General features: G+C 36.1%; 1 protein-coding gene across 1 annotated transcript in view; it reads left to right on the forward strand.

Annotated features, from left to right (window-relative positions):
- Top1 (DNA topoisomerase I) overlaps positions 1-21,246 on the forward strand; it is an 81,823-nt gene that overhangs the window by 13,868 nt on the left and 46,709 nt on the right. Inside the window, exon 3 of the mRNA XM_005329833.3 lies at positions 16,123-16,225. Within this exon, the coding sequence (XP_005329890.1) occupies positions 16,123-16,225 (103 nt within the window). The remainder of the gene's footprint in view (positions 1-16,122; positions 16,226-21,246) is intronic.

A 21,246-nucleotide genomic window follows, 5' to 3' on the forward strand; every position in this document is an offset into this window, starting at 1 on the left:
AGGCTTGTGCCACCGTGCCTGGCTCTTTCTTTGTATTCTTGATGATTGCCATCTCACTGATGACATCTCAGTGTAGTTTTTTTATTTTTTATTTTGTTTATTATTTATTTTTATGTGGTGCTAAGGAGTGAACCCAGTGCCTCACATGTGCGAGGCAAGTGTTCTGCCACTGAGCCACAACCCCAGCCCCCTCAGTGTAGTTTTTAATTTGCATTTCCCTAATTGCTAGTGATGTTGAGCATTATTTCATATGTTTGTTGGTCCTTTGTATTTCTTCTTTTGAGAAATGTCTGGTTTAATTCGTTGCCCAGTTTATTAATTGGGTATTTGATCTTTTGATGTAAAGTGGGGTTTTTTGTATATTTTAGATATTAATCCTATTAAAAGAATAGCTAAGCAAAGATTTTCTTCCATTCTGCAAGTTCTTGTTTCACATTCCCAATTGTTTCCTTTGCTGTTAATTGTTTGATTTTTACTCCTACTCCACTCTGAATATAAAATTTTTACTTTCCAGTGAGAATTTACCTAAGTAGAGTTGAAAAATTGCTTTTGCAGTTGTTTTTTCTTGCCTCATAAGAATTCTAAACCTTTCTCCTACTTCTTCCATGTTTAACAAGCCATTTAATCCTGGTGTTACTTTTTTGGATGGGATTGTTAAGGTCTAACTCAAAAAGTTAGAAATTGTTTTTATACCAGTATTTCTAGGGTGATTAAGGTAGAGATTTAGAAGATATCAGCATAATTGAGTGGAATATTGACGATCCAATCTATGGAGGTCACTACCTTTAGATTAAATTAGTTGGAACTTTAGCTACTGATGGAGCTGATTGAAATGGGAAGATCTGAATAGAGCAGTGATTCTCAAGATTGTGATTTCCTGATCAGCATCAGTATTATTTGAAAACTTTCTAGAAATTTTCAAATTCTTGAGCCTCAGCCAGATTTACTGGCTTTCAAACTTTGAGCGGGAAGGTACTCCGCTATCTGGGTTTTAAGGAGTCCACCAATTGATCTGAGGCACACTAGTTATAGAACCAAAGTAGTAGAACAAGCTTTGAAGTGTATCTTCCCTTACTGAGCCTTATAGTTTTAGGAAAAATTAAAGGCAGTTGACAAAGTCCTTGTTCTCACCAATGAAATATAGACTTTGGAGTTAGATAAATTGTAGTCAACTCTTTTGTAGCTAGGTGGCTTTGAGCAAGTCATCTGTAAAACTTTCAACCTCAATCATATTAAAGGGCACTTAGTGATATCTGGTACTACTATCCCAGTCAACTGGTTGACAAGAGTGAGATAAATTGACTGACCACAATAAGCTTCTGGTCAAATTCTATACTCCTGACATTTATATGAAGCCTTAAGTTTGTTTTGTGGTAATTCAAACTTTTCCCCTTCCCCCTAATACAGGGGATTTGAATCCAGGGGTGCTTAACCACAGAACCACATCCCCAGCCCTTTTTTATTTTTTATTTTGAGATGGGGCCTTGCTAAATTGCTGAGGCCAGCCTCAAACTTGTGATCCTCCTGCCCCAGCCTCCAAATTGTTGGGATTATAGGCTTGTACCACCATGTGTGACAGTAATTCAACCTCTTAAGCAGTGTTTTGTTTTTGTTTTTGTTTTTTTTTTTAAACAGGACCAAATGGACAGGCCTTATTACTTATGCAGTTCTTAGGCTTCTTTATATGTTTATAATGTTGAAGTAATTCATAACTGTGGAAGGTTCTCTGGAGCATAAAAATCTTTAAGGAGCCAGTTACATGATTAATGCTAGATAGACTTCTTGTATTCCTAAAGAAAATGTTAATTGGTAGGGGAGGTGTGTTCAGGCTTACTCTTTGTACAGCTAGTGACCCAGACAATGGGTCTGAGCATTTGAGCACAGTCAATAGTAGCACTCTAGACAAAGAAGGCCCTTTGGTTGAATTAGTAATAGGATACTTGAAGCAATGTATCAACATTCTGGAAACCTTTATAGCCAGAGATGGTACAGACTTGTGAGCATTTTGAAGCCTGTGACCATTGGAAACAAAAGCAGTTTAGGCTGAGCTGTGGGTTCCTGTGTAGCATAGAGAGGAAGTTTGTAGTCACTCTTATTTCCCAAGAATTAAGGACTCACTTAATAGAAGCAAAGAAGGACAAACCTGCAGGAATGGGCCTGCTCTAATTGAGCTGGCTTGAGAAGTTACATTTTCAGGTTAGACAAGTCTTTTCTCCCTTTTAAGTTCTACCTCCTAAGAAAGGAGAAAAACATTATCAGTAGAGGGATGTCCTTGTGAAAAGGTGACTTTCTATAGAGAAGTATTTAGGAGCAAGAGTGAAAAATTCCAGCTTTAAGTCTTGAATTTAGAGGATAAAGATGAGTTAGTAAAAATGGAATTTGTTTGCCTTCTCCTGAAGTAGACTGAGACTTCAGTCCAAGTGTTGTGAAGATGCTCATTGAGGCTTTGATTGCCCAGGGGCCCTGCAGAAGCAACCTACTTTTGAGGTGGCCATCTTAGCCAAACTTCGGGCTGACCTTAATGCACTATACAGCATAGTGCAGTGCCATGTAGGGAAAAGGCCTCAGCAGGTGGAGCAGAAGAGTGCTAAGCAGGGAGTTAACGCAAAGGAATTCTCCATGTTGACCTTATTGTCACTATCTAGAAGTCATAAGAAGTGCCTCTGGCTCCTTACTAGTAAAGGAACAATGTTCTTTCTCCTGATTCAGGTATCTAGATTAGCAGTGTCCAATAGAATTTTCCATCATGATGGAAATATTCTGTATCTATGCTATCTGGTATGGTAGCTGTTACCCATGAGGCTTTTGAGCACAAGAAATATGGCTGTACATTATCTTATCCTGGGTGACATGTTAAGAGAACTTACTAGTAAGTGGAATTGTGTTTACCCAAACAGTTGGAAATTCAAGCAGTTCTCCATTTTATTTGGCCTTTTTTAGTACTAAACAAAGGTGAACATTTATGATCCTTTGGACAGAATGAGTTTATTTTATGTCAGAATTATTACGTTTAGTTGACAAAACAAGTTGACTTACATTTATGGATCAGTATTCTTTAAAACGGATGGGATTAGCCTACATCCTCATTAGAAATAGCTTCTAACCATAACAAGTTAACTCGGATTTCTTAAATTGTAATTAGTAATAAGTAAATTTCTACTACTGTAAGTGTAGATGATGAAAGATGGTAGAGATTACCAAGCAACACCCAAGAGACTAATTCACCCAAAATGAGTTCACCTTATAGTAAAAGCAGATCAGAATCTCTGCTTCTGCATCCCAGGTGGAGTCACTTTGCACTTGCATGTTCATAAATAAGTAATCTGGCTCACAGCTAGACATATGTTAGTCTGATGGAACAAAATAGTATAGTAATATTGACCATTCTGAGGACATACAGAGTGTACATGACAAGGTCTTTAGTAGCAACTTGAGTAAGTTGCTTTAAGACTGCCAGGAGATCCACTTTTCTGCAGTTTCCTCAAATTATGCTCAGTTTTTTGGGGGAGTAAAAGATCGAAATGATAAGGGGCGAAATAGCTCATATTTGGACATTTACTGTGTCTTGAGCAATGTCTGGAGTATTGGGTATTTCCATCTTGATTCTTAGTTAACACTTCTGTCTACACTTGGGAAGTTTAGGCGCAGAGGGTAAGTAACTAACTGGCTCAAGACTTTTGTAGTTGGTAACTAAACTGTAGAGCAGTTTAGGCCTGTCTGATGCTGCAGCCTGAGTTCTTTTTTTATTTTTTGTTATTTTTTTTATTTTTTTATTGGTTATTCAAAACATTACAGAGATTGTAGAATCACATCGGTTACACATCCACATTTTTACATAATGCCATAATAGTAACTGTTGTATTCTGCTACCTTTCCTATCCTCTACTATCCCCCCTCCCCTCCCCTCCTCTCTCTCTACCCCATCTATTGTAATTCATTTCTCTCCTTATTTTTTCCCATCCCCCTCACAACCTCTTATATGTAATTTTGTATAACAATGAGGGTCTCCTTCCATTTCCATGCAGTTTCCCTTTTCTCTCCCTTTCCCTCCCACCTCATGACTCTATTTAATGTTAATCTTTTCCTCTTGCTCTTCCTCCCTGCTCTGTTCTTGGTTGCTCTCATTATATCAAAGAAGACATTTGGCATTTGTTTTTTAGGGATTGGCTAGCTTCACTTAGCATAATCTGCTCTAATGCCATCCATTTCCCTGCAAATTCCATGATTTTGTCATTTCTTAGTGCTGTGTAGTACTCCATTGTGTGTAAATGCCACATTTTTTTTTTTTATCCATTCATCTATTGAGGGGCATCGGGGTTGATTCCACAATCTAGTTATTGTGAATTGTGCTGCTATGAACATCGATTTCAGCCTGAGTTCCTAAATATGAGACAGAACAAGGTAATGGGGAGCCTAAGTGACACCTAGGAATTCTGGACTTTAATGGAATTACCCATTAGTCTTAGGGCTCTGATTTCTGGTGGACCCTTGACTAAGGGTAAGGGCTCTGCTGCATTTTAAAGTGTATTTCTTAGCTTGCCTGCCTGTGCAGCAGTGACCCCTGGATAGTTGATTTTAGCAGTTCAGCTTCTGCTTGGAGCCAGTCATTCCAGAAATCAGTAAAACCTACTTAGCTGAGTATTGAAGAAAAAGGATCTTTTTGTTAAATGAAGATTAGTAAGATTATTATTTTATAAGGACCTCTGTAGTCATCTTATTTGCTAAGCAATTTCATCTGAGTTAGCATTATGTGAGAGCAAGTATGGTGTTTCCACTTTGAGGAAGATAAGTTACATTTTACTAGCTTGCTCTTAAGAAGCAGTATTAGTAGGATACCTAACTTTGGCCTTCCTTCTTAGTTTTCATTCATGTGACTTGTTTTGTCTTATTTGTCAGAATGGGGTAGATTTTAACCACTTTCAAATCAAGTTGATTAATGGCTGTTCACAGACTGTTTGAAGGAAAGAGATGGGAAAGATGCTTAATATGAATATCATTTAGGGGAAAGTTCAAGAGTATGAGAGTTATAGATAGAGTTGAGGGGATGGTATTCTTTACACATTGAGCTTGAAAGGCTCCTTTCTTTTAGAGGCAGGTGTTATTTCTAGATAATATTAGTGCAGTGTTCTGCAATTGAGACCTGCTTTTGTATGGCCCTAAACTGAGACTATTTTTACCCACCCCCTTTATTTATTTATTTTTTTAGTTGTAGATCTATTTATTTATTTTATGTGATCCTGAGGATCGAACCCAGTGCCTCACATGTGCTAGGCAAGTGCTCTAACACTGAGCCAAAACCCCATCCCTACGTTTTTTAATAGTTGAAGACAAAGAGAGATTATTTCAATGACAAAAACTATATGAAATTCAGAGTTCAGTGTTCATGAACACAGTTTTATTGGAATATGGCCATGCTTATTTATTTACATATAACATGTGGCTGCTTTTGTGCTACAGTGTCAGAGTTGAGTACTTGCAACAGAAGTTGAATAGACTAGAAGGCTTCCACTATTTACTGCCTGGCCATTTACAGAAAAAAACTTGAGTTGGCTGTGCTTATGTGTATCATATGAAGCTCACAGGACTTTTGTCATGTTAGTTGGTTTCTATAAACCAAGTTTAAAGAATTAACTGTGAGTTTGTAGCTTCATTAAGTTTTAATTCATCTTTTTTCTATACATTGCATTTTCTCAACAGAGTTCCACTAGCATGACTCAATTAACTGTCTTTCTCTGAGGATGGCTCTGTATACTAATGTCCAAACAACAACAACAACAAATTCACACTTTAAAAAGCCCTCTCCTTATCCAAGTTGGGGTAGCTGTATCATCCTTTAGATGGCTCTTCCTTCTCACATAGGGAGTCCTAAGAAAGGAAGAAAAGTAGGGGGCGGGGGCAGAGACTCAGCATCTTGTGCTTGTCTTTTAAAGGAATATTGGACTCAGTTGAAGTTAAAACTGAAAATAAAAAGAGCAGCGTGTCCACTTTTGCAGGTAGCTGGTATTTGGTATTACTTAGTTCTCAGAAGACTTGGGGAACAAAAGTACTAAGGCAGAATTTTCAAATATGATTTTGGTCAATCTGGATTATAGTCATTTGGAGAACTTGTGTCAAAATACATATGTCTGGGGTTAGGTCCAAGTTCCAGGGCCTCATAAAAAGAGAATGCTCTTCAGCATTTATATATTTACTTTTGTGATTGTAAGTTTAAGGGATCAATAAAGTCATTTTTACAGATTAGAAAACTGAGACCCAAAGCCAAGAAATATTGCCTAAGACCCATCAGGATGTTGCATGAAAACACTTAGTTGCTCTAAAAATGTCTTCCTACTGTTAAAAAGTAGAATTAGCCTGGCCTGTAATCCCAGTGCCTCAGGAGCCTGCAGCAGAACAAAGTCAACCTAAGCAGTTTAGGCCCTAAGCAATTTAGTGAGACCCTGTCTCTAAATAAAAAATTTAAAAAGTGTGGAGATGTTCTACAGTTGTTAAGCACTCCTGGCTCAGTCCCCAGTACAAAAAAAAAAAAGGTAAAATTAACTTTAAAAATCTGTCATGTGGGGACATTTCAGTGGTAAAGTGCTTGCCTAGTACCTGTTGAGGCACTGGGTTCTATTTTCAGCACCCATACAAATAAATAACAAAAAATAAAAATGTCCATCAAAACAACTAAAAGTATATAAATCTGTCATGGTTGTTGTCATAATAATATAATAGTGAACAGTCTCTTTTGTATCTAGATTGTATCTAGACGCTCCAGCTTAGAAACCCTTCTTATAAGTAACAAGGTGACATACTGTTTTAAAAAAAGACAGGTTGTTGATCCCATCAGTTAAATCGGAATTCTTTTTTTTAATACAATTGATTGATCCCTGGAGATGAAAGCCAGAGAAAGAAAGGAAGATGAACTTAAGGGGCATAATGGAAGGAGTAGGATGAGAGAAAAGGTTGTAAAATAAGTTAAAATGAGTACATAGGAAAAACCTATGATGAAATAGATTAAGGTAATTGAAATGTTTATAAAAACATAAAAGGGGATCAAATTTAAATGTGGAAGTGATCTGGAAAAGAAAACATTTGTCCATTTAACCTTTTTTTGTTTTGTTTGAATTTGAGGCTTACTGTAGCCCAGTAGATTGTTTCATGTGTATCTTTTCCATGGCAAGGCCCTTAGGATAATATGTGACACAGTTGTTTATGTTTAAAGCCCAAGTAGATTCTTGTTGTTTTTAAACTCAGTTTATGGGCTGGGGATGTGGCTCAAGCGGTAGCGCGCTCGCCTGGCATGCATGCGGCCCGGGTTCAATCCTCAGCACCGCATACAGACTAAGATGTTGTGTCCGCCAAATGCTAAAAAATAAATATTAAAAAAAAAAATAAGATAAACTCAGTTTATGGCTTTTCTTCTGACCATGTAGGTACTTTGGAAATTACAGTGGCAGGTTTTAAAAATTTGAAGTTATATTTCAGAGCTAAAGAAATTAAAAATACCAGATGTACCTTCTTTTTTGGTAGTCGTAGATGGACAGAATGCCTTTATTTTGTTAATTTTTATGCGAACCCAGTGCCTCACACATGCTAGGTAAGTGCTTTGCCACTGAGCCACAGCCACAGCTTTCCCCACCCCTCATTTACTCTTGAGTTTTTTAATCCATAGTACTTGTAAGTTTCTGATGAAGAGCTATTCCCAAGTATTGGATATTGAGGAGAAAGACCTTAACACTTTGCAAATTAATTGGCAACTTTCAAGTGTTTTTTTTTTTTTCTTTTGGACTTGGCTCCTTAACTTAACCATGAAGATCTTTTTCAGCTACACCATTAAAATCTGATTCTGAAACTTCATAGGGGCAAGTCCAGGTAAACTTAGGCAGTTATGGAGCCTGTTTATCTCTCTCTTTTCAAAGTTATTCATTCAATAGCTGCTACTGTTGGAAAGAGTAGATATTATGCTTATTATAAAACTTCATGAGGACAGGGACTCAGTTTTAAAACCAGGTCTATTTCCACACCTAGAACAATGCCTGACATAGAATTGGCACTTAGTAAAAATTTGAATGAATGTATATTGTGAAGCCCAGCTTTTTCTCAAGGAGAGTTATTTAACCTTGGTCTATCATCTTTTCAGTTAGAAAGGATTTTTGTTTTGAAAATACCATGTCCCTAATGGGGAACCCCATTAATTTCAGTATTTAATAAGTCTGTTCATGACAAAAGCTCTTGTTTGTATATGGGACATATTTGAGGAAGACAAATAATAATTTGGCTTTAGAAATTGAAAATGTTGCTGGTATCTTTCCTTATTCTTGAGATTTTAAGGATTTTCTTTAGATTTGAATCCTTCTAACATTTTTCTTTCCTTTTAAATTCTAGAGTTCTCTGAGCTTTTAGCCAAAGAAAATTTCTATTTTAAACAGTCTCTGTCTTCCTTACTTTGAAAGACTTTTAACTATGCCTTGAAATTTTGGAAATGTTTTTATTAAGAATTGCTGTAACACAGTGATAAGATCTTTTCTGTGGACTCAGTTGAAGTCAAGAAAAATTTAAGATGTTCACATTCTGGGTTTCCTAGATTAAAATGAACCAATATTGGATCTTCACCAGTGTTGGAATGGTGGAATTTTTCACACTTTCACTTTTTTATAAGCATTCAATTAAGAGATTCACTCTACCCCCTACTCCCATACTGACCATATACCCAAATGCCAGTCATTATCACCTGAGACCAGCTTGTTATCTATCCTAAACATAAACAGTCTTCTTTAAAAGTATTTGAATATACTGGGTATAGAGTGTTAAGTAAAAATGTTGATTTTGTTTAGGCCTCAGTTTTGGGGGATATGGTATCCATCTTTAGGAAAAACAAGATGTATGGGTTTATCTCAGTAGAAGAGTTTTAATAATGAGAAGATAATATCTTCTTTAAAAACTTAATTGCTGCACTCAGTGTGTTCATTCAAATGGTTCCTTACTTAATCAACTAGTTTTATATTTGTATGTCAGAGAGGAGCAGAGATTTTCTTTGACAAAAGTTGTATGTGCCTTCTTAGGGAAGTCAGGTTTAGTAAGGTCTCAACCTACCATTGAAAGTCCATGTAAAGGGCTGTGCGGCTTAAAACATGGCAGAGTCCCCTTCTTTGTCTGCCTTTGTTTTTAAGGAAGCAAAGGACTGCCTTTATCTGTTCTCAGGAAAAGCTTTAAGATCATGCTTGCTCTTTTCTCTCTCCCGACATTTTCTTCCTCCCTCTCCCCGCTCTCCTTTCTTCCTCCCTCTCCCCGCTCTCCTTTCTTCCTTCCCCTCCCCTTCCTTCCCTGTTCCTTCCTTTTTTCCATCTACCCATGGCCTCCTTCTTTCCATCTATCCCAGGGCCTCATGCATGAGTAGTGCTCTACCATCAAACTACAAACTCACCAGACTTTTCCCTTTTTTTTTTTTTTTTGTACTGGGCATTGAACCTAGGCTAGGGGCACTTAACCACTGAGCCACATCCCCACTCCTTTTTTATATTTTATTTAGAGACAGAGTCTTGCTAGTTGCTTAGGACCTCACTAAGTTGCTGAGGCTGACTTTGAACTTTGATCTTTCTGCCTCAGCCTCCCCAGCTGCTGGTATTACAGGCATGCACCACCTCACCTGGCTCTTTTTTTTAAATATATATAAATTTTTTAATTAGAACATTATAGCTATATGTAATAGGTTCATTTTGCCAAAGTCATACTTGTATGGATTTTGGTTTACTTTATTTCAGTCCCTTTTCTCTTTTAAGAGAGTATAAATGATTATCCTTGAATTGGATTTTGATTGATAAGAGAATTAGAGACCCTGGATGGAATAGAATTAGCAACACTATTAGCCACCTGATGACTACAACTAAAGTAATACAAATGTACTTCTGTGTGGGGGGTGTTAACTGTTTTTAGTGCATCCCTTCAAGGTCTTCAGGCCTTATAGGATTTTTAAGAGTATGCCAAAGTTTTACTTCTTTCTTCATAAGTGCTTTTCTTTCCTGGATCTGAGTATATGAAAGAAAACAGCCTTTTATCCAATGTTGCTTTGGCGGGCAGGGAGAATGGAAAATGGTTACTGCCTCAAATGCACATATTGAACTTGAATTCCTAAGTTGTATGGGATAAGTTCAACTCAGTTCTATGTAAATTAATGTTGAAGAAGGTTAAATAATGATTGTCTCACTGTCATTTGTTAATGTTTGTGATTTCTTGGAGATTAACCTAGAATTATATAAAACTATAGAGATTAATTGACTTGCAAAATAAAAAATTTTAAGATCATTTAAATTTTCTGAGCCCTAGTTTCTTCACTTGCAAGAGAGGTGAATTTACCAAGGTTATAGATATCAATCTCTATTGATGAACAGAGATTTAAAGCTTTCAACACTTGATCTATACTGCCACCTTATAGATCTGATAGTGGCTTTAACCAAGGTCACATACTAAGTGACAGAATGAGAATTTGAATCAGATGTTTTCCATTATTGAACCAGTCTGCTTCCTTTTCTTTTGGGTTTCTTCCATTCTGTGCTGTTCTGTGATGTCTCTAATCATATTAGGGTTTGAACCCAGTCTTTTGTGCTTATGATCTTCTCCTTCCCCCTTCCCTTTCCCCCTCCCTTCTCCAGGAGTCTAACTAGGTTTCCCAGGCTGGCCTTAAGCTCCTGAGGCTCAAGTGATGCCACCTGGCTTATAACATCATTCTTGAACATGTTTAACTAACAAAGTGTTTTTTGGAATTGTCTTCTTCTTTCATAAAATTTTTGTATGTGTCTGGTTTCTCTATGTCCGATTCATTCTACTGTCTTTCCTATTCCCTGATCCAGGTAAATTATTTCATCTTGTTCTTTGGTCTGGTTCACTTCATTATGTTATCCTTTACTTGGAAGTAAAGGAAGTAGTTAACCTAGTTCAATATTTTACTCTTAAGATTTTCTTTACTACAAAATGCCCATAAATTAAGTGGTCCTACTGCCTTACTAAAAAAAAAAAAAAACTAGCTAAGTACGTAAAAAAAAGTTTGTTATTATATAAGAGGTAATGGCAATTCCAGACTTTACATGTAGACATTTGGAAAGAGATATTTGTTACTTTTACAAAAATTTTGCATAGTTTCTAGGAATATCATGATGAAATAAAAAGTTACTTTAATGTTAATCATTTTGAGATTTTGTGGGCAGAAAAGGAATTTTGGCTTATTTCAGCAAGTCTAAAATTTTTAAGAGGATTCTTCCCTTTCATATATATAGAAACTAGTATAAATTTTCTTATCTTTTCATTGTAAAAATATTTATTGAAAATATTTAAACTATCGTTAGTACAGTTAGATGGAATAGAGAAATTGTGTTAGAATTCTTCAGAATATTTTCACTTTCCTGAAAACATTTTTCCTTAACCCATTTGCTATTTCCTTATTCTGTCATTCTGTTTTCTGACTCCTTTCCTTCCCTAACACTTGTTCTTCTGAAGTGCTTACTGTTTGTCATCATCCACTCTTTCCTCATAAGTACATATTTTCAGCTAAATTCCCAGATGGGTCAAAAGGGAGAGAGCGTGTGAGTTTTATTAGATACTGCGAAATTCCCCCTCCATAGGTGTTATGCCAACTAGGTGTACCATATTTTCAGAGTTAAGTGGGGCAAAAAATGTGTCTTAGATTTGATAATATGGGCTTCACACAGAGTGGTGCAAATTTGGAGTGATATATGTACTACTAACTTCCTTGTGCAGAACACACATTTAGTAGTTATTATCTTTTTTTTTTTTTAAAGAGAGAGTGAGAGAGGAGAGAGAGAGAGAATTTTTAATATTTATTTTTTAGTTCTTGGCGGACACAACATCTTTTATGTGTTGCTAAGGATCGAACCCGGGCCGCATGCATGCCAGGCGATCGCGATGCCGCTTGAGCCACATCCCCAGCCCCAATTATTATCTTTTCGAAATAGGGATATTTACATTTTGTACAAGTAGTAAGAAAATTGAGACATCCTAAGATCAGTGCTGGCATCTGTTGTATTGTGCCCTTTTCTCTTGTGTGCCCTGGGCAGTGACTATGTTTATACCTTAATTACCTTATTGGATAGTAAACTCCTTGAGGGCAGAGTCCTTGTCTGAATAAGTCTTTAGTAGGGTATTTTGGACTTAAAGATTGTAAATTGATTAACCTTCAGTATAATCCTGGATCCAGTTGTAAAAGGATTTCTTTTTTTTGCACATTAACCATCAAGTCCTTATGTAAGGTTAACCAGCAACTAGTCTTAGAAAAGAGGGAGACACTTTCCTTTAGTCCTTTGGAAGTTTTTTTACTTAAAAGCCTTTTTTGACCTCAGCACAAACACTAGATAACAACAACAAAAACTATGGATTTCTTTTCTCTCTTTATTTACTTATCTGTTCTTAAGTCTTAACTCCAGTTAAGTTATAGTGAAAGAAGTTAGTTGTTACAAGTTTTTTTTTTTCTTTTTCTTTTTAGGATTGCTTTATTTCAGGAGTATTACTCCTGTGTCTTCATTTGCAGTTTTCAAATACTAAGAATTGATAGTTATTATCAAGAGCCATTAGGGGACCTCACTTCACAATGAATGAGGTTTTCTGGTGATTTAATATGTACTGGTTTACTTCTTTAATTTCTCATCTTAGGTTCAACACAGTTCCTTTTGGATTTAACAGATACTTGAAGTGATGGCATCCTTTCTATAAAACATTTTTAATAGTTATGTATGATACTAATTTCAAGGATATGTACTTTTATATTTAAGGCCACTAGTATGATCTCTACAGACAAATATTTTTACCCTGAGTTGTATAGAGATCAGTATACCCTTGTAGGTTTTTTCATTTATTGGCTTCTCTGAACATTCTTCAGTTAGGTGTCCCATTGTTACCTTAAATACAAGAGGGCTTGAATCAGGCACCTCATTTCTCCATTCTTTTTCCTTTCCTCATCTTTATTCTACGCAGGTTTCCTGGGTGGTTTTTGTTTTGTTTTGTTTTGCCAGCCTTCTGTTCTCCCATTCACTGGTACCCTAAGACTTAAGTCTTCTTTGACTCTTCTCCTGAAGTTCATTACACAGAGCAGTGACTTCCTGGAATTGGGTTCTATTTCTATTTTTCTCAACACTCTGGTATATTTTTTCCTCTCTTTTTAGTTCTTTTGCTATCGTTATTCTCCAGGCTGCTTTAAAAACTTCTAGCTGGTTGTTTGACTTACCCTTCTATGTATACTGGCCTTCAACCAATATTCCTCGAGTATGGTTTTTATTTTTGTTTCATTTCTGCTGTAGTGGCTCCCTATCTTTCTTAGAGTAGAACACCCTGACTCTGGGTTAATTTTATCTATTAAACTTTATCTCTTACCATTCTTTAACACAAATCCTCTATTGGAACTAGACTAGTTTTCTTGCTGTGTCTTTACATAATAACAATAAATAAATGGAAGGGAAGTAATGCAGAGATCATGTGAACTATTTATTATGAAAAAGTTTCAAGGATACATACAAGCACATAAGTACAGAGAGTAGTATAACGAGGTTACTTTATCTTCAAGGTCACTAGTTTGTTCTCTGCAGACAAATATTTTTTATCATGAGTGGTATAATTCATTGTGCCCTTACTGGCTTTACTTTTTCACTTTTTGTCTATTTGTAGTCAATTCTACCTATGTACTTACCCAAATCTGCTTCTCTAATATTTCTCAGAAATCTGTCCTGCCCATGTGAAACTATATTGAGTAAATTTTTAATACAGTAGCTGCCTGGTGTGGTGGCATATGCCTATGATTCAGTGACTTGGGAGGCTGAGGCAAGAGGATTACAAATTCAAAGCCAACCTCAGCAACTTAGCAAGATACTTAGCAACTCAGCGAGACCCTAAATAAAATATAAAAAAGGGCTGGGGATGTGGCCCAGTGGTTAAGGGTCTCTGGGTTCAATCCTTGTCACCAAAAACAAATTTAAAAATATAATACAATAGACATTGAGAAATTTTAAGAAATTGACATTTTTTGGTGTCTGTCACAGCACACTTAGCACAAATTGAGCATATGTTAGATAGATGTGTAATATCTTTTTAAATTGGGGAGTGGGGTTCAGATCTTTAACTTGAATCTTGTTTATCAACATTTTATTTTTACATTTTTAGATAACAGTTGCTTTAAAAGAATTGGGATGGGCTGGGGATGTGGCTCAAGCGGTAGCGCACTCGCCTGGAATGCGTGCGGCCCGGGTTCGATCCTCAGCACCACATACCAACAAAGATGTTGTGTCCGCTGAGAACTAAAAAATAAATATTAAAAAAAAAAATTAATTCTCTCTCTCTCTCTCTCTCTCTCTCTCTCTCTTTCTTTAAAAAAAAAAAAAGAATTGGGCGACCTGGTTTTAAAATCAAATTTGAAGTTTTATTCATTTAAAAAAGATAATATTATTGGGTATGGTTGCACATGCCTGTAATCCCAGCAATCTGGGAAGCTGAGACAGGAGGATTGCAAGTTCAAGGCCAGCCTCACCAGCTTAAGGGAGACCTTGTCTCAAAATAACAAATAGAAAGGACTGGAGATGTAACTCGGAAACAGCCCGCCCCCAATCCCCAGTGATGATGATGATGATGTTTTTGGTATCCTGGTTATCTGAAACCTACTTGGAATTACTCTCAATTTGCCTTTCACTTAATTTCCTTTTCTTTAAATATTTTTAGTGACTTATGCTACTTTTTTATATGTTCATTAGTACCTGTCAAAATAAAAATTTAAAGATTGTTATTCTTCAAGGTTTTATTAAGAAGGAAGATGGTTAGGAAAGGGGATTGAGAAGGAGGGAGGAGAGAAGAGCATGGGGAAGTACTGGGGAATAAAATTTACCAAATCATGCTACATCCATGTATGAATATACCATAGTGAATTGTGTGTAAGTATAAAATTATAACATTAATTAAAATAATAGATCAGTAGAGTAGAAGTAGATCAAGGAGAGTGAAGAAGGGAGGGAAAAGGTACTTGGAGTAAGATGGATCACATTACATGTATGTATAAATATGGCATAATGAGTCCCACTATTATGTATAATTATAATTCACCAATAGAAATAAATAAATGTTTAAAAACATTTTAATTATAAAAGTAATTTAGAGAAGTCCACTAGTACCTAGTAGAATAAAATTAAAGATAATAACAGATGTTCGTAAGAATTTATAGCAGTTAGAACTTCAGTGAACTGTTGGAGGGGATGTATAATGAATGAAACAAGCACTTTTGAACAGTTTGGCAATTTTCTATAAAGTTAAACATAAACTATATGACCCAGCAATTTTACTCTTAAATGCATATACCAAGAGAAATGAATATATGTTTATAGGAAAACTACCATGAGTTTATGAATTTAGCAGATTTATTCACAAGAACCAGTGAATAAATGTCCACCAACAGGTGAATGGATAATTCACAGTATATCCATATGGTGTACTAGTATTCTGCAATAAAATGGAATCAGGGAGGTAGTTCAGTGGTAAAATACTTGTCTTGTTGTGAGGCCCTGGGTGTCATTCCTAGCCATGCACATGTTCCCCCACACACACAAGAGAGGGAGAGAGAGAGGGAGAGAGAAAGAAAGAACTAGATTCATCCAGCAACACAGATAAATATCAAAACCATGCTGAATGAAAAAAATCAGGCACAATTTAAATCCTGTATGATTTCTTTCTCATGAAACTGTAGAAATGTAGACAAATCTAATCCATAGTGCTATCAGAATAGTGCTTATTTTGAGCTGATAGATGGGGACTGACTGGGAAGTGGGGGTACAAGGAAAATTTATGGAGGTTAGAATCATTGTTCACAATCTATTCTTTTATCATTTATCATTTAGGCTTGGATTTAGGAAGAGGAGTGCCAAACTACTGTTTTTTAAAGTAGAATAGCTCTTCTTCTCTCATCCCCCATAGGTCTTGCTTTTATAGGCAGTATTGAAGTGCCCTGTCTGGGCTTCCTTGTGAAATCTTTGCTTCTGGTGGAATGTGCTGTTATGGCTACCATGCCATTTGAATCCTGTTTCTTGACCAGCTTGTAAGGTAGGTGACCAGAAGATAGCTTATGACTCTTCTTAACTGACTCATCTCTTGTGGTTGCAGATTCTCATAAACACAAAGATAAACACAAAGATCGAGAACACCGGCATAAAGAGCACAAGAAGGACAAGGATAAGGACCGGGAAAAATCCAAGCATAGCAACAGGTAAGGGTTAAATCAGCAAGTCCCTCATCAGTTCATAGTGGATTTTTATAACTTTAGTGAAGGTTAATAGCATGGATAGCAAAGACTTTTATTTGATCCTAGAATTGCTAAGAGGAGAGCTTTGATAATCAGGCATCACTTAGGGTGCCATTGTTTAGATCAAACAGATGAAGATGTATAAAGCAAATATGGTGAATTTTCAATATATACTTCATTAAAAACCTAGTTTTTAAGGTGTGGAGTCATTGTAACACATAATGGCTTTTAATCAGGTGTGCAGAGAGCTTGCCTTGATAATAGGTAACTGGATTAGAGACTTGTTCCTGTGTCCCCTCCCCCCTTTTCTGTAGTTTCAAGGGATGCACATGAAAAATTCTTAGTCAGGCCTGGTGGTGTTATGCCTCTAATCCCAGCAGCTCAAGAGACCGAGGCAGGATGATTGCTAGTTCAAAGACGGCCTTAGCAATTTAGTGAGACTGTCCCAAAACAAAAAATGGGCTGGAGATGTAGCTCAATGGGTTCAAACCCTAGTACCAAAAACAAACAAAAATAAATTCTTAATGAGGGATTCTATGGTCTGTGCGTCCCTGTAAAAGATTGAACATGTGAGATTTTCTTTGAGAACTTTCCTGGCTTTCATTGGATTATCACAGTTCAGACTTTTCATATGAATGAGACTCAATGATGCAGCTTTCTTGATCCAAGCCCCCCAAATAGGTTTTTCTTCCATTTCTTGGTGTAGAAGGAAAGTGGTTAAATTCAGACATTGAAAATGAGACTTGCAGTCCCACCAGAGAGAATTGAACAACAGCAGAGGAGGTAGAGAGGGAAGATGGGAGGGGAGGGGAGGGGAGGGGAGGGGGGATAGTAGGGGATAGGAAAGGTAGCAGAATACAACAGTCACTAATATGCCATTATGTAAAAATGTGAGTATGTAACAGATGTGATTCTGCAATCTGTATTTGGGGTATAAATGGGAGTTCAAAACCCAAGTGAGTCAAATATATGAAAGATGATATATCATGAGCTCTGTAATGTTTTGAACAATCAATAAAAAAAGAAAAAGAAAATGAGACTTGTCTTTCATTTTGACTTAAAAACAGTTGTTGGTGAGAAAGTCATATATATGGTAGTCCCTTAGTGGCATTACCTTTGTTGGGACAGAATGTAAAAAGATTCGTCATTCATTGGAGCAAGTGTCTCATTCTGGAATCTTAGAATTGCTTTGTTAGCTTGTCCAATTCTCTGTAGACAAGTTAAAGATCATTGTCTTTTATTTTTAATGAAAAAGAATTTCTTTACGAATCATTAAAATAACAAGATAACTTTTTCTAGTGAGGACATTTGAAGAAATTGACAAATCATCTGTCACCCCCACCACTCATTCATCTAGTTTCCATTTTCTTTACTTTATTAGTTTTGATGTCAAAAGTTGACTCCAGCTGGGTTTGGTGGCCCATGCCTGTAATCCCAGCAGCTTGGGAGGGTGAGGCAGGAGGATCACAAGTTCAAAGCTAGGCTCAGCAATTTAGTAAGACTCTGTCTCAAAAAAGAAAGTGTTGGGGTTGCAGGTCAGTGGTTAAAATCTGGGTCCAACCCTCAGTACCAAAAAAGAAAAGAAAAAGATTAAATCCGGTCAGTTCACATACATCTTTACTCTCCAGTTTACAATTGTCCAGCTCATATTAATATCTACCAAAATAGATTTGATAGCAAATAATATTGCCATGGATAAAGAAATTTATTGTGTAATGATAAATAGGGACCAATTAATCAAGAGACTAACAATTATAAATGTTTACTAATACATATAAATATACAATATATACAAAGCAAAAACTAATAGAACCGTGAAAAGAAATAGAAATTCATAGTCACAGTCAAAGATTTTACTACCTTTCTCAGTAATCATTAGTATAAATAGGAAATCATTAATGATATGGAAGAATTGAATGATAGCAAACAACTTGACCCATTTCATAGTAACTACAAAGCTGTGTTGGTTTTATGTCTATTTTCTTTTCTATATGTTCTACTGGCCTCAAAAGATGCTGAGAGTTGGGCTGAGGATTTAGCTCAGTGGCAGAGTACTGTCCTAGTATGTGTGAGGCACTTGGTTCAATCCTTGGCACTGGATAAAAATAAACCAATAAAATAAAGGCATGCTGTGAATACACAACTACCAAAAAAAAACAATTAAAGATGTTGAGAATGGGTGTATTCTGTATTCATTTTACATCCTTACTGCTTAGAATGGTACCTTGTAGATGGGTGGTATTTACTACTGTATATTTATTGAATCAATGAGTGGATTACTGATAAGTATACTAATTCCCATCTCCTTAGTCTCAGTTCTGTCTATAGGAGTTATTAGATCCCTTTGATCATCCCATTCTTTTTGAACAATTTTTTTGTGCTTGTGGTAAAATATACTAACAAAATTTTGTCATCTTATGTGGCATTAAATACATTCACAGAAATACTTAAGTACCACCACCCATCTCTGTTTACTTTTTCATCATTCCAATCTCTTAATCATTCTACTAGAGAGTAAGTACTTGTTCTCTCTATCCCATCCCAGTTTTTATTCTACTTTATGATTCTATGAATTTGCCTTTTCTAGGTACCTCATATAAATGAAATAATGATATTTATTAATATCTTCAAGGTTTGTTCGTGTTGCAACAATAGCAGAATTTTATTTATTTAGTTTTTTTTTAGTGAATAACATCCCATTGTACATCTACATAACATTTAAAAATCCATCTTCTAATGTATAGTTTGGTTGTTTCTACCTTTTGGATGTTGTGAATAATGCTACTGTGAACTTTGGTGATTTAGTATCTATTTGAGTCCCTTCTTTAAATTTTTAGGGATATGTATCTAGGAGTAGAATTGTCAAAACATGTCAAACAATTTTTGCCCTACCAGCCATGTTTACATTGTGCTAGTTGATGTGAGATGAGAACAAATAGTTTAAGTTATCTTTGACCATAAAGGACTTCATCTGAGAGGGTAAGAGACATACTTTTTATAGATCATGCAAAGAAAAGTTGATTTAAGGTTACTAGAAATCTACCCAAAACTCTTTAAAAAGAAAGAGTTTGGGCTAGGGATGTGGCCTAGAGGTAGAGCACTCGCCTAGCATGTGCAAGGTCCTGGGTTCAGTCCCCAGCAGCACAAAAAAAGAGGTTAATATTTAAAACATTAGTTTTTTAAGTCTTCTAGTGCATGCTATTTTACCCATAGTAATGATTGTGGTAGGAGGCAAGGTAAGGTAAAAGTGGCACAAAGGGTTAGGGGGACAAAAGTTTGGCCCTCCTATTTTACCAAAATCTCCTATTGTTTTTTTTTTTTTTTTTTTTTTAAACTGATATGGCCAGGCACTGTGACACACACTATAATCTCAGCAGCTTGGGAGGCTGAGGCAGGAAGATTGCAAGTTCAAAGCCAGCCTCAGCAATTTAGCAAAGCCCTTAGCAATTCAGTGAGACCCTGTCTCTAATTAAATTAAAAAGGGCTGGAGTTGAGCTTGGTGGTTATGCATCCCTGGATTTGATCTTTGATTCAAAGGGAAACCATAGAAATCAGTAAATATAAAAGGTTTTTGTGGCTGGGGCTGTAACTCAGTGGCAGAGCACTTGCCTAGCATGTGTGAGGCACTAGGTTTGATCCTCAGCACCACATAAAAAAATAAATAAAGGCATACTGCCCATGTACAACTATTAAAAGAAAAAAAAAGTCTTCATGTATTGTTCTGCAAATATGAGGAGATAATTTTACATCTATCAGAAGCATACTTTTCCAAAATTACAGCATAGTTAAATGGAGGAATTTTTTTGTATGTACTTTTTTGGGGGTACCTTTTAATACTTCTAATCAAAGTAGTAAAGAACATAATAAATCATTTGCCAAGAGACATTGTGTAAACTGGCCTGAATTTCTGTTTATATGTGACTATATCTAGTCCTGGATCTTTAATTCATATATGATTAAGTTTAAGGCAGTTTAACCAGATGATGGGTTATAAGTAAATTCTTCTAACACTGTATTCCTTGGCAACAAAGCAAATGTATTGGTTATATTCCAGTAAAATCCTGTACACTGGGTTCATTTTTAAGTAATTTTTTTTATCTTTCTTAAATAGTTTTAGATTTCTTTCTCAAGGATTGTTCCATCTCTTCTGAAATCCAGAATAATTAAGATTTAGCATATCCTGGTCCAAAATGTTACTATTTATTCTGAATCTTTGCTGATCAAACCTGGCTAATTTTGTGGATGTTACCTATCTATGATCATCTGTTACCATGAGGAAACAAGTGTTCTAATGTGTCTTTGTGTCCTATCCTTCTGTACTAGATGTTAATACCAATCATTTGTCATCAGACTATACTTAGGAGCCAAGTCCAAGAGGCATGCTACTTTATTATATAGACTTGGAGTGTCTGCAAACAGCAGAGTAGTCTTCTATCTTGTGGGACTCTCAACCCAACCTTCAGGAGATCTCACCTTATTAATTTGTTTTTCTTTTTATTGTCCTCACTTACGGTACAAAATAAGGGAACAGAAATAAAGGTCATTTCATCTTGTCTCCTCGGGTGGATGGGAATCTGAGGATGTGTGCAAAGTCACTCAGCAATGTGGTAACAGAATGAGGAGAGCTCAGGGCTCCTGTGTTCCCATTACATTGTTTCTTTGAGAGGTGCAGGGCGAGAGAAAGGCAAACAAAAAATTCCCTCCCTAATGAAAGTCACCTATGTAAGCGAACTGTTCAAATACAAGATCTGCTCTTCTTGTCTGCATGTCATAGGTACCTTAGATTTTAAAATGTTACATCTTAGGCAATAGCTTTGTATTTGAATCCCAAATCTTTGAAACTCACATTAACAAAATACTATTAAGAGCAAATTGGATAAGGTTCTTGATTTTTAGAAAATAAGAAAATATCATATGAGAAATGAGATTCCTCCTTCTAATTTGTGACTCTGCATTTCATGCCAGTTTTAAATCTGGCACATGGA

This window comes from Ictidomys tridecemlineatus, chromosome 5, assembly GCF_052094955.1.
Source record: "Ictidomys tridecemlineatus isolate mIctTri1 chromosome 5, mIctTri1.hap1, whole genome shotgun sequence".
NCBI lineage: Eukaryota > Metazoa > Chordata > Mammalia > Rodentia > Sciuridae > Ictidomys > Ictidomys tridecemlineatus.